Source organism: Poecilia latipinna, unplaced genomic scaffold, assembly GCF_001443285.1.
Source record: "Poecilia latipinna isolate Pla-1442-1.1 unplaced genomic scaffold, P_latipinna-1.0 Scaffold5198, whole genome shotgun sequence".
Classification (NCBI taxonomy): domain Eukaryota; kingdom Metazoa; phylum Chordata; class Actinopteri; order Cyprinodontiformes; family Poeciliidae; genus Poecilia; species Poecilia latipinna.
Window position 1 is genome coordinate 1 of NW_015117814.1, and position 13,794 is coordinate 13,794.

A 13,794-nucleotide genomic window follows, 5' to 3' on the forward strand; every position below is an offset into this window, starting at 1 on the left:
CGATCACTCACGGTACACTAGTGTGCCGCTGCGGCACAGTGGTTGAAAAACACTGCTCTAAAGGAATGATAATTTATTGGAATTAACCTAAAAAAATATATTTATTTTGGTATTTAAAAAAATAAATTTAATTTGTTTGCATTTTTTAAAACAAATTTCTAATATTGTTAAAAAAGTTTATGTGATTAAATGAAAAATCTGCAGAATTTGCCCAAAAGATTTGATCCGATTAATTGATTAATTGCAATAATCAATTACTAAAATAATTATTAGTAGGACTGCAGCTAACAATTATTTTAGAAATCCATTACTCGATTGATTATTCTTACAATTTATCGATTACTAAGTTAGTTGGCAATTATTTCAGTGATCCATTTATCACGATTAATCTGATTAATCGTTTCAGCCCTAGTTTTAACCCTGCAAACTTGCTAATGAGTTAATTAAATTTATTTGGAATTTAAATAAACAGCAGGTATCTTAAAGGTATTATTTTACTTTGGTTTTATATTTTAAAGATTTATTTTTTTGGTGTATCCATCAGCTGCAGATCAGCAACCTGAGCCACTTGACCCCTGAGGGTAAGGCTGGGGTCATGTGGCCAATCGGCATCAACTCCCCCTTCAAACCCAAGACCCGCTTCGAGGTCATAAACTGGGATTACTTCACCGAGGAGCACATTTACTCCTGCACGGACGGCTCTCCCAAATGTGAGATGAGAGGAGCTGACCGAGCCGACGTCAGCGCCATATTGGAGGTCGCCGTGGAGCGGCTCAACGAGCGCTACCAGCCGCAGCTCCGTTTCCGCAAGCGGCGCCTGCTGAACGGCTACAGGCGCTTCGATCCCACGCGTGGGATGGAGTACATACTGGATCTGGCGCTGGAGGCTTTCACCCAGAAAGGTCACAGCCAGGTCATTGCCAAAAGGGTCAACTTGTTACGACCTCTGAGCGCTGTCGAGATTATCCCCATGCCTTACGTGACGGAGGCAACGCGGGTGCAGGTCATCCTGCCGGTCACTGCCCAGGATCAGGATTACGTGGGTAACTTCCTCGACATGTACGTGACGAACACCCTGGACACCCACGATAACGTCTTACTGACCTTCCTGTTCATCTACGACCCCTTCGACGCCCAGAGAGTCAGCCAGACCGACGTATTCGCTGGGGTCAAGTCGATGATCGGCGAAGTGGAAAAACGTTACGGCGACGTGAAGATTCCCTGGATCAGCGTGAAGACGGAGGTTCCCTCACAGGTCAAGCTGATGGACATCATTTCCAAGAAGCACCCTGTTGACACGCTTTTCTTCCTGTCGAGTGTTTGGACCGAGGTCAACGCGGACTTCCTGAACCGCTGCCGAATGAACGCCATCAGCAATTGGCAGGTTTTCTTCCCCGTCCACTTCCAGGAGTTCAACCCCGCCGTCATCTACCGCGACCAGCAGCCGTCTGCCTCCTCCACCTTCGCCTCAGAGTCTCTCCGTGACGGCCACTTCGACCGCCACGTCTTCGACGAAGCCTGCTTCTACAACGCCGACTACATGAGCGCACGCACCAAGATGGCGGCCGACATTTTAGAGAACGAGGAGCTGATGGAGAGCATGGACGTTTACGACATTTTCGTGCGTTACTCCGGCTTGCATGTGTTCCGGGCCGTGGAGCCGGCGCTGATCCAAAAGTACGTGCGGCGGGCGTGCAACCCGCGGTTCAGCGAGGACATCTACCACCGCTGCGTGCTCAGCAACCTGGAGAGTCTGGGGTCGCGGTCGCACCTCGCCATGGCTCTGTTCGAGCAGGACCAGGCCAACAGCACATAAAACACCGGTCTAATGCAGATAACTGTGGATTTAATCCTCTTTTTTCTGGAAATCTAATGGTACAAAGATGTCAGGATCAATTAAAAAAAAAAACACAAAAAAAAACAATAATAACAACCGTAACTGTTTACACCTCGCAGCTGAAAGTATCCCTGCTCATTACGGGAACTTTTGACTTTTACTTTTGTACCTTTTGAAATGTGTCACGTCTAGACAGCAACGAATCATAGATGCTACTCTGATTCCTGCTGTTTGCGTTCTCAGCCTCTGAGACGGTATTTATATATTTAGGCATATTTCAGTATCTGTAACATATAAACAAAGGCCTTCTTTGTTAATAATCATTGGAAAGAAAATCACTTGAGCCATAAGTCTTCCATTGTGGAGCTGTTCAGATACTGGAAACAAGCTGAAGCCATTGGCTGCCTTTTTCTTTAGAAAATGTTCTTTTTTTTGTAAGAGGTATTAAAGAGTAAAATTTACGCACAGCTGCTTGTTTTCTTTTATTATTCGTATTTGTAAATATATGTATTGAGCCAAAACAACATTATTATCAGATATTGATATTGACTTTAGTTTTTGTATATGTGCAGCATTTTTCATTTTCCTTTGCTTTTTTTATAGTTGTTTTTTCTACACACAGACGTTGGGAGTGTAAGTAAGAAGAGCACTATTTTTAGTCAAGTACAAATAAAAAGTAGCCATCCAAGAAAGTATTTGATAAAAAGACGAGGGTTGCAGAGGTTTTTTTTAAGGTCAAAAATATGGACTGAATTACTATTTTCTTGACTTTCCAATCCTTTTACCAGCTTTTTCTGGCTGTGTTCAATACTTATTCCCTGCCTTAAATTCTGAATTTACACATATTTTAAATATATTTAAGATCTGGTGGGAATTTCAGGTCAAAAGACAAGGTAGAGATCAATTATTTCAGAAGAATTGTTTTTGATTGAGCTGGAAAACGGAGCAGAGATGTTCAGGAACCATTCTCTGGTTCTGATGAACATTTTGTTCCTCAGCTCCACGCCCCGCCTTGTCTCCTCACATTAAATCTGAAAAGTCTCTACCCTGGTCCAGACGTGAACCCTTTGCCCAGACGACGGGCCGATTCAGCCAATGATCGCCCCGGCATTACGTGGTTAACCCCCGACGCTGGGATTGTGGAGAACCCTGAATGCCTCGCTTCATGCAGCCTCATTGCTGATGCAGCGAAATGAGGCCTGCTAACCTCCCTCGCCCCTGAGAGGGGCCGTGGGCTCAGGAGAATAGCAGCGCAGTGAAAGAGGCTCTTTCTGAGGCGGCAAGGTGCTCCAGCTCCGCCGCAGGTCACAGTGGAAAGGAGGGCCTCCACCTGCTTCCTTCAGGAACAATAAAACTCTTGTCTGCCGCCTCCGAACAGCGCCGGGCTCCTGCAGGAAGCAGACCCCACCAATGAGCCGGAACTGAAACATTTTTCTGAGGCAAAGTCATTTATGTGACGACGCAACGAGTAGCAGATATTATTAAAAAAAAACATCTTAATTTTCATATTTAGGCGCTTTGCATTCTCTTCTAATCATCCCAAAGAACATTAACTTCTGGTCAGACTTTGGTAGAGAACCAAAAGGAAGAGTTCAATATATTTTTACTCTAGTAAAAGTAAAAATTAACAGTCCAAGAAATTACTCAAGAGTAAAAAGGTATTTGGTAAAAGGTCTGAGTAAACTGAGTAAACAATCAAATTATCAATCATTTAACAACTAAAATGACATCAGAGGCCCAAAAATATAAAGTTGAAATTTTGACACTTGAAGGATGAAAATGACAATAATTCATATTAGTAACAAAAAAAGGCAGCAGAAGAGTTTTCCAAATCAGTTTCCAAAACGTGGATTTTAAAATCATACTAATAAATGAACATGTTGCTTTTAAGCCATAGAAAACTGATGAACAACAAAAGAGACTTCACATCTGATGGCATTTACAAACTTTGGCAAGCGCTTCTTTATTTACATCCAGGCTGTCTCACAATGTTACAGCTGTATTCCCCTCTGTTTCTTTACAGAACATGATCATGAAACCCTTTAGATATACAGCATTATTATTTATTATTATTAACCTCCTGTCGGTGACCCTCAGTGTAAACAAAGAGAGAGTAGCTCCCACTCCTCAGACCCACATGCAACAGTATGGACAGGGATCGGTGACAGACTAATACAGTAGTGATGATTCTGATGTAGGAGTTGCAGCTCTAGGTGTCCTCCACAAGAGGGGGTTAGTGATTCAGTGACAACATTATAAATGTCCTGGACATGCTATGAATAAAAAAAAAGAAGAAAAAGAAACACTCCAGGTGAGACACGGGACTGATTTCCTAGCTACAGCTACCTACAGAGTGCAGTGAATATAACTTAGTCCCAATAATGAAAACATACAGCTCACACCTACAGTTAGTTAGTTGCTGGTAGGACAAGTTATTATTATTTTTTTTCTTTTTTGGCAAAAAACAAACAATTTCAAGAAGGCGCTATCAGCAAACTTGCCGAGTCCTGCCTTGGCTACGTACACATCTATGCAGACCTTTTCATATTTACACGGACTGCCTCATCAGATGTATTGATCCATGTTCATGGAGCATGCATAGGTCGATTTTTGTGTACGCTGGGATAATAAAGAGGGTCTCACCCACAATAAAGAGAGTCCCGACAAAGAGTTTACAGCACAGTGCAAAGTAACCCTCCCTCTCATCCAAAAACAATCTAATCGACAGTACAACATATACATACAAGTCATTAAAAAACGTGTAAAATGAGATTGGTGCAGATTATATTCTGTTGCAGCTACTGAGACTGATTTTTGTTGCAGCTCCCACGGTAAGACACTAAAACAAATCGACCCCCAAAGTGGGAATAATTAAAAACCAATGGAGCTCCCATACTGCAACATGTAATCCAAACAGATGTGGACTGTACAGCTGGACACCAAAACATATTTACATTCAAATCTCCACCGAACTACCCTTCATTATTCTTTTTTTCCCCTTCTCTGTGCATGTATAACATAGAAAATGTAAAATGCAACAGACTTGGACTTAATTGCTAATACTGCTCGGTTATTAATATTTTTTAAAACACAGGTTTGTGTTTTTGTCCAGTTTCTTTTGTTCTCTGCTTCTTTTTGTTGCATCCTTTGGTAAAACCTTCAAAACACTGATCTTACAAACACACGAAAGGGATTATTTCCCTCCCCCCCCCATTTCCACCGCAGTGACGTGATTAAAGGAAGGAAGGAAAAAAAAACAATACGATCGTCACATCTTATTGTTTTCCTTCATTAAAATGCAGCAACTGTTTTGGTCAGAAGTTAATAAACATTCATCCTGATGCTAATTTTAGGTTTCTTAAAACGAATAATTAATAATGAAAAGGCTCAAATCTGTACATACAAACCCACAAACATATGTTTACGTCTCTTAGCACGTTGTACCTCAAACGAAGCTTCCGGTAGCATCAGGAAGCATTTCATATACCGTAGTTCTGGCTCTATTTTACCACTCTTTTTGGCTGAATTGGTTCTGAATTTGGTTTCGGAACTGGTACCAGTTCAAATATAAGTGCAGTCTACAAAACATTTCGGGTGCCCATTCAGAAGCTTGACGTTAGCCTGCTAGCATCAGGCTAACTGCTAGCATCGAGCTAACCTGCTAGCATCAGGCAAGGTAGCGCTTCCTAAACCAGTTTTGACAAGCTGTGTGACTCGATGTTAATTGTAGATACTGTAATTAATCTCATTTTGATCAAAAGCTAAATTGTTGCTAAATTATTGAATAAATAGCCATGAGCTCAACAACAAATATATTTATTATTTTTAGTCTGTTATTTAGGTTATTCAACCATCAGATTGGTGCAAAGTGATATTATACCCATACCATACTTTTAAGTGTGTCAGGAATCTCTTATTTATGTAATTTAAGAAAAAAAAATGCTTCTTTGAAAATGTGGACGCTAATATTGACATTGGGGAAGCCTGTCCTGTTGTAACATATTGAGATGGTAGTTTAAGATTTAATGGCTTTGCTGATAGGCTAGCTCCTTTTAGCACAACTTTGACACAATAATCTTTTCCAGCATCGTATTAGATTATTTTTGAAGCAAAAATTAACTCCCACTAGGTCAAGAGCAGCATTACCACCCATCACTGATGTTTGTAGACAATGTTGGATTTACAGGCGTACCAGAGACGCACAAATACAAAGGTTCCCATGGGAACAGAGTGTAAAAAAAAAAAAAAAAAAGGAATAATTGTGTTAACATTTTAAAATCAAAGTCATTAATTAAGCAAAATTAAAATCCCAGCCTTAGTTTTAAAGTGTGTTTGGAATCACAGTCCTGTGCTGGACAACAATACCCAATTGTGTGCATTTTGCCAAGAAAACTTGTTAAATATTTAGCCAGAAAAAAATTAATCAACTTATTGATGATGTTCAGAGGTTTGTATGTTTATATAAGAGCATGTACGTGTAGTTTTGCCCTCATGTGAATTAGATAAAATTTTATTAACTTGAAAATTCCCAAATCTTGTTTTTTTAAAAGTTGAAGTTGTTAAACGATTAGTTCACCAAGGAGAATTGAACATAAAAACTATTCATGGAACAAAGTTAATATAATACTTATGGCAGTGATGAGTGTATGTAAACTTCTGTCACAAACTGCTGATAGCATGGTGATACTTTAGCTCGTCAGTCTCTTTTTTTTAAAGCAAACTAAACATGGTGGAGAAACAATGAATGCAACCAACACATCGTGTTTTATAATCTGCAGCCACCCAGAAAACTGTAATCTCATATTTTGCTGGTGTTATTAATTAACCCTTAAAAAAATAGGATTCAAATGAGAACAAATAAAAAAATGTGCGTGGTTAGACTCATCCAGAGCACAAACATGGAGGTGTGTGAGCAGCTGGTCGACAGTTTTTGCGGGACATATTTACAAAGCCGAGCCTCTGAGGGCCAACAGTGCTGCTAACGATGATTGCTTCATGGTCTTTTCAAACAGGAAGTGCATTCATATCTGGGTCTGACAAACCGCTGTTGAGTCCTATTTAGCTTCAAAACTGTTGACAAACTGAATGTGGACTTCTTTAGGTTCAGCTGAAGATCTAGACTTCACTGCTGGCCTCACACACACACTCACAAAAATCCAAACACGCACACACACACACGCACACAGCTTCAAAATCCAGAGGCAGAACTTCAGGAGGGCCTTCCGCTTTAGGTGTTGCGGACTGCTAAGGCCTGTTCCAGCTCCTGTCTCCTCTGCTGGATCTGTCAGGAGAACAGCGAGTTAGAAGAAGAGATCTTATAAAAGATGAGCCAGTGGGTGGGCTTTCTTCACCTTGCAGTAGAAGTAGCGGCTGACCGCCTCCTGGGACCAGGGTTCGTGGTAAAACGCCGCCCTCCGCTCCTCCTCGGGGTTCCCCACCACGTCGGTCATCAACTGCAGCACAAGTTAGAAAAATGGACGCCATTTACATCCTGCAGCGAACGTCTAAGGTGATGACAAACTGTGAAACTACGAGCTTTGGTAACTTTATGTTAAAAACCATTTTAAGTGCATTCTTAAATATTATTGAATCTATGATTTAATCTATTGTGATTAACCATTTCTTGGTTCAGCGTGAATCATATTGAGGGTTATAATCTTTATGTTGTTATTTCATACATGTTTATAACTCAAAACACATTGAAGTGTCTAACAAAATGCTACATTTAGTTTGAGGGACCAGAGGAGTAGCCATGTTTTTTCACTTTATAACTCCATGTTGCTCCACAGTCAAAGTTCAAGAGTTATTATTTCCTCTTTAGCAGATTTTAATATAAATACAAAAGTTCACCATGTATTTATGAGGCATATTTCAACAGTGTTCAGGAAAAAAGAAAGACGGACGGACGGATGGATGGATGGATGGATGGATGGATGGATGGATGAACAGATGGATGGATGGATGGATGGATGGATGGATGGACGGATGGACGGATAGATGGATGAGCATGTGGAACCTTGAGGTCTCGGCTTTGGGACTTGAGCCAGTCTTGGATGTAGCCTTTGGGATCTCTGGAGAAGCTGAGCATGAAGTCCCGTTGGATCTTCAGTTGGTTGATGGACTCGATGGTCTCATGGATCTGGAAAACAGAAACACCTGATTCAAACCTCTGAACCAGAAGAGCCAACCTTCACCGCCTCTGACCTGGCAACACTTCCTCAATTTGGGAGCCTAGTTCAAAATTAGAAGTTTTACGTGACTCATTCTAACATTAAGGAATTAAATTTTTATCGCTACGTAAACTTGTTCATCAATTTTCTGCCGCATCAGTGGCCAAAACTGATGTCATAATCTTTATATTTTATGGGAAACCAATATTTCTGGGTGCTAAAGTATCTCAGGGTTCAAGACAAGAGAGACAAAGCAACAAAACAGAGTGAAGAAATGTTTAGATTTTACATAGAAATCATATCAGCATACATATTACATATATTACAAAGGATGGTTTTCTGTTGAACTTAAAAGGACGACTTCCCCCTAAGTGCAGCCTCATTAAACCAGCAATGCTTCTGCAATCTTTTTCATGTAAAACAAAAAAAAGTCTACCATGAAGGAGCTTTACGATTTACCAGGAAGGGGCTCTGCTGAGAAACCAGTTCCCAAATGAACAACAGATGAGTGATAAACAGTAACAGAGTCCAGATAGGCAGAAACATAAACTACACATAATGAAATAACCAGCGCCAGGTTTTCTAAATGAAACAGAAAGAGGAACTGGACATAAAAAAGAAACCTTGCAGAAATAATAACCGTACAAAACCCCCACCCCCAGATGAAACAAAGCAGCTAAAACCATTTTTATAAAACCTAATAAAATGTAGCCCATTTAAAAGTTGGCTAAAAATCTTCCAGCTTTTATTGACTTGTGACCGCAATTTTATTTCACACGTCTAATTTCTGGAGTCATCCCAAGACCTCATATATGTTGCTTTCCAACCATCATTTCAGAAAACAATTCAATAGGTAATTGCATGTTATATCATTTACTGTCTAGAAAAAATTTTGGGTTTTTATTTATACAGTTCCACATAAAAAGTATTTGCCTCCTAAATCCAATCACTGTTTGTGCCAAAACTGACGGCAACAACTCCAGAGAAGCATTAGAATTCATTGGCAGTGAGTATTTTGCATTACTATGGAGGAAATCTGGTCCCACTCTTCTTTGGAGAGATGTTTTAATTCAGCCATACTGGGATGTTTCCATGGATAAACACCTATTTAAGTCCAGCCTTTGACTAGGCTACTTCAAACCCTTCGTTTTGATACATTTTTGACCCATTCATGCTTGCTGGCATGCTTTAGATCATTGTCCTACAGAATAAGCCAACTGTATTCAGTCGTATTCAGAACCAACACATTGGACTGTGGAATAATTTTACGTCAGACGTAACAGGACAGAAGTTTCCCAACGTATTATTTTCCCAAACTCTTGGGGATCATCGAGATGTTTTTTGGGAAAGCCTTCGATGTTTCTTCGGTCCGCAGTGATTTCTGTATTTGAGCCGTCCAATGGTTGCCATTTTTGCCCAGACTCTCTTGTTGGATCATAAACACTGAACTTAATTGAGGAACATCAGAGCTTCAGCTATTGTTCTAAGAAGTCTTGTGATCTCTTGGATGGGTTGTTGATGTGTTTTCTGAGTAATCCTGGGAAGGTTCAACTCTGCCATTTTTTTCTCTATTTGTGTAAAAGGATTCCCACTGTGATTCACAGGAGTCTCAAAGAAAGAAATGGCTTTGTAGCCCTTTCCAGACGGACATACCTTGTTTCTAATGAGTGGAGCGTCACAGGTTGCTGCGGTTTGGTACGCCATTTTATGGTTTGGCGTATTCAGGAGAGCATTTCCACCTCCAGTTGGACTCTCACTCAGCAGACAGGGTTAAATCTAATCACCTTTGTCTCGTGCTTGTCACAACCAATGGCGTTTTACTGTCCCCCATCAGTAACATCAGTAGTTCCACTCTAATCATACCGTACCATTCTACCATGAAGCTATTACTAAAGGTGGCCCAGGAATGGTGCTGTCTGTTTTGGTATGGGCCGCTTTTACAAATGAAAACACACAAAATAGCATTCTGAACCACACCAACCCGTGCTGTAACACTCAGTGAAAATGAGACAATAGATGTTAATTACTTTGTTTCCCGGACAAGCCCCCAATTGCTATAGCAAAAAGGGAGAAATATAAATTAAATCCAAACGAACTAAAGTTAAAATCAATGTTTCCAATATAAAATGTGAACTTAGTTGTGTCCCTTATTTTCAGATCATTTGGTGGACGAACATGACTTAGAAAAGTTAAAAAGTTTGTCAATTAACCGGTTTCTTCAGTAAAGAAGACAGGTATCAACAAAGACTTTAGAACGTTCACCTTGTTGTCGAGGGAGGCGATTTCCTGTTGGTTGGCGGTGGAGAGGAGGAAGCTGCTCATCTGGCTCTTGAGGGGGTCTTCCACCTCCACATCAATGTCGTAGCAGGCCGTCTTCTTCTGGTCGTTGGGGTCAACGCTGAGGGGAAAGCAAGAGAATGAGTGAATCCAGAGGAAACAGAGAGGGGTTTTACTTACTTAGGTAAGATTCCATTTGATTTAGTAGGAGTCTGAACCTGATGACATGGTTGATGACGATGGGGTCGGGCGGTAGCAGGAGGTTAGTGAGGCGCTGAGGAATCTCAGAGAACTTCAGGCGAGGACAGTCGAAAATCTGTAGAGCAGGACAAGGATCTTCAAAATTAAACCTTTAAAGTATAACCTGTGATGAACCTGAGGCGACCCATTTACTATTCTCTGTTTACATAAAATGCAGGAAAAAAACTGACCACATCAATTGAACTCAATCGAGTGATTTTACCAAGTTACTGGACAACGCAGGATTTTTTTATCTTACAATTTTAACATTGAATGCAGGTTGTGTGTTGACCTTAGCTACTTAGCTCAAACTACTCTAACATCCAGCTGTTTTAATCATTTTAATTACTACTCTGAATGCAGATTCTGGTAACTTTAGACAGGTTTTGTAGCTGTTTCCTGACTTGGATGAACACACATTTGTCTCCTTTGAATGTTTTCTTGTCTTTTCATTTCTTAAAAGCAGCTAAGAGCAATGGGCTTTGGTATTTTCTTGTGTTTGCACCTCATTGAAATAGGGAGTTGTGGAGTTCTAATTAAAAATTTCTAGATAAAAAAAAGAAGTAATTTTAATTAAAAAAGGGCTGAAGCTGCATTTATTATTTTAGAAATTATCAGTGAGGATAAAAAGCTTCGTGCCAGCAATTTAGTTAAAAAGATTTATTACCATTTTGATTTTGTTCTTCACTGATTACCTGCCTTCAAATTACAGGTTAGTTTTTCCCAAAAGTTATAAAGGAAAATTATGCTGCAGCGGTGAAAGAAAGTTTTTTTTAATCTAACCTGAAGGACGCTATTCATACTAGATTTCTGTGCTATCGCTACATAGTCAAACACTCTTTATTTTTTAGTTAATAACACTCAGTCATAGCATTGCAAAACATCTACATATCCTATGTTTTTTTTTTATCTTTCTCACACAGCCATCTTTATCACTTTTATTAAAAAAACATGCTCACTTCCAGTTTTTATGGGTTTTAGATATTATGGGAAAGCTGTCCAGTTCATGTTGCTGTTTTTTTTTTTTTGCTCTTAATAGTCTAATTTTCTGTAACATGGTGTACCTGTTGGAAGTACTTGTCACAGTTAATGTACTCTTTGTCATGCGAGTCCTGCAGCTTGTTGGTTTTCACGTACTGCCAGAGGGCCTGAATGATGCAGGAGCGAGTCTGAGTGTGGATGCCCAGCAGGCGCGCCAGGCGCAGATCCAGCTTAAACTGGGGAGGCTGCAGAGACACTCTGATTAATAAAAACTATAAAAACAATCCATATTAGATAATTCACACTGGATCTACCATCCTGTACATGTCAGATGTCTGTGGCGCCCTCACCTGGTAGTCCAGCATCAGCAGCAGGGTGCAGCGCACGCTCACGTCTCCCGGTCTCTTCACCTGGAAGCCGTCCGTCTCCTGAGTGGTGGGTGTGCGGTGCCACTATAAGAGCAAAACAGACCAAAACCTAATTTCACAAAAAAGTTTAAATCATGCTTTGGAGAGTTTTGGCATCACCAGATTAGATTATTATTAAACATAATGTTTATTATTTGGCTACTGAAAACAACGATAATCTGTCACAGACTCAGTGTTAGACTCAGCTGGCCTGTTATTTCCACTTGTCGGATGTCAAATTGTAGACTCTCAATTATCTTAACTATAAATACCTGCATTTTATTTCTTTTAGTTAAAACAGACATTTTTATCATTCCTCTAAATCTAAAATCAACTGTAAATTTAGAGGAATCTAAAAACAATACTGTTATAGTACTTACATTATACTATAAAGGTTTATTTTGGTAAGTTGTAATGTTTTCACCTCAATAGAAACATTCATTCATTCATCTTTCCAACCTTTCATATTTCATAGAAAAAAAAAAGCGCTGTTGAATTGGAAGAAGCAGAATATAAGCAGCAATATAACCATAAAGCAGTGGGAAACAGTTCTTCTAATGCGCTAATAGCAAAGCTAATTTTTTTGTTTAGCACTTTAGCTAACTTTGAAAATATCTAGTGCACTTAAATTATAAAGGGGTAATTTACTTTTTAATTTTTTTTACTGCTTTCTAAGCTTTCAGCTGAATAAAGTTTGACATCTATGTTGAAGTTTTGGTTATTGTTTGCTAAGAATGCATCAAGTTAGACATTAATATTCATGCTCTTATTTTGAAGGCACTGAAGACGGAATGCATTTCTTCTCCTCACTTCTCTCTCTTTTTTCCCCCATAACTTTATTTCAAAGACAGACAGAAACAAAATAAAACATGGTCAACAGAGAACAAAATATAAATATAACGTCTGTGAACATGTAAGTTATAAAGCTAAAACTAAATTGGTGCTTTTAGTCTTTCAAGGGAAGATATAATTTAAACAGAAGTTAGTGCTTTAGCATTAGCTTCTGCTGAACACCATGTTGCTGTAGTGCTTTGGCGTTAAGTAAGTTAAGTAGTGAGACCAGTTATTTTATCGAGGGAATACATTTATTAAATATATTTAAATATATATAAATGCACTGAAACTCAAGGCTGGATTTTTCAGACTGAGATTATGCAACTGCTTTGAAGTTTCCAGATCTTTTAGGATGAAATTTATATAAACAGCTGTAACACAGTGGAAATCTTTCACCATTAAAACACAATAATCAGAGCGATGACCTTCACAGGCAGCACTGTTTGATAAAAGGTTAAATATTTCTAAAACAGTCATACACAATGAGAAGAAGAAACACAAGACAGCAAAGGTTTAGCCAGGATTTTTTTTTGTCTTCTATAAAAAGGATTTATAGATCTAACCTTGAGTGATTTTTTTCTGTGTTTTTGCAATCCAAAAAATAGATGAAAGCATGACTAAATTATGATAAAACAAGTGCATAAAACTAATAACACAAAGACTTCAGTAAGAGTCAGTTCTGTCTTTCCTCTCAGATGCATAAAAAGCACATTTTTCTTTCAACCAATGGCCGCCGCTCTCAGAGCAGATCCAGCACTGAATGCACCTCAAGAGGGGGATGAAATTCCTTTGATTGAAAATCACTTACAGAGAAGCACCTTAGAGTCGGGTTGATAAAAACGAGGAACCTTGAAAGGCCGTCATTTTCACTTTGAAACTCCTGAAGTGGATTTTCTCTCTCTCTCTCTCTTTCTCTCTCTCCTTTTTTTAACACTTTTATGGAGATGAAGAGTGAAGGGCAGCTGCTGTTTGTTTATAATAACCAGGCTGCCGTTTCCACCATCTGCATATTGAAACAACCTTGTGTACTTGAAATTAAAGAAAGCTA

The 13,794-nt window shown here is 39.4% G+C and overlaps 2 protein-coding genes across 2 annotated transcripts; one reads left to right on the plus strand and one right to left on the minus strand.

Moving 5' to 3' along the window:
• Window positions 1-512: 512 nt before the first annotated feature.
• On the plus strand, window positions 513-2,304 carry LOC106943360 (chondroitin sulfate glucuronyltransferase-like). Its single transcript, XM_015026669.1, has one exon. The coding sequence runs from the start codon at window positions 596-598 to the stop codon at window positions 1,814-1,816; it is 1,221 nt and encodes a 406-aa protein (XP_014882155.1). The 5' UTR covers window positions 513-595; the 3' UTR covers window positions 1,817-2,304.
• A 3,398-nt stretch (window positions 2,305-5,702) lies between these two features.
• LOC106943361 (SWI/SNF-related matrix-associated actin-dependent regulator of chromatin subfamily D member 3) lies at window positions 5,703-12,441 on the minus strand. Its single transcript, XM_015026670.1, has 7 exons — window positions 11,856-12,441; window positions 11,589-11,750; window positions 10,503-10,600; window positions 10,270-10,405; window positions 7,854-7,976; window positions 7,189-7,290; window positions 5,703-7,118 (listed from the first exon to the last, which is right to left on the minus strand). Exons 1-7 carry the CDS (start codon window positions 11,868-11,870, stop codon window positions 7,065-7,067), a joined length of 690 nt encoding a protein of 229 aa, XP_014882156.1. The 5' UTR covers window positions 11,871-12,441; the 3' UTR covers window positions 5,703-7,064.
• Window positions 12,442-13,794: the final 1,353 nt, after the last annotated feature.

Excerpts from the sequence above, each read along its gene's own strand:
- LOC106943360 (XM_015026669.1), top strand. The coding sequence starts at position 596 with ATGTGGCCAATCGGCATCAACTCCCCCTTCAAACCCAAGACCCGCTTC.
- LOC106943361 (XM_015026670.1), bottom strand. Across the intron at positions 10,601-11,588 it reads GTGACAAGTACTTCCAACAG|ATTTTCGACTGTCCTCGCCT; the intron begins GTACACCATGTT and ends CCTGCTCTACAG. Across the intron at positions 7,291-7,853 it reads CCCAAAGCCGAGACCTCAAG|TTGATGACCGACGTGGTGGG; the intron begins GTTCCACATGCT and ends CTTGTGCTGCAG.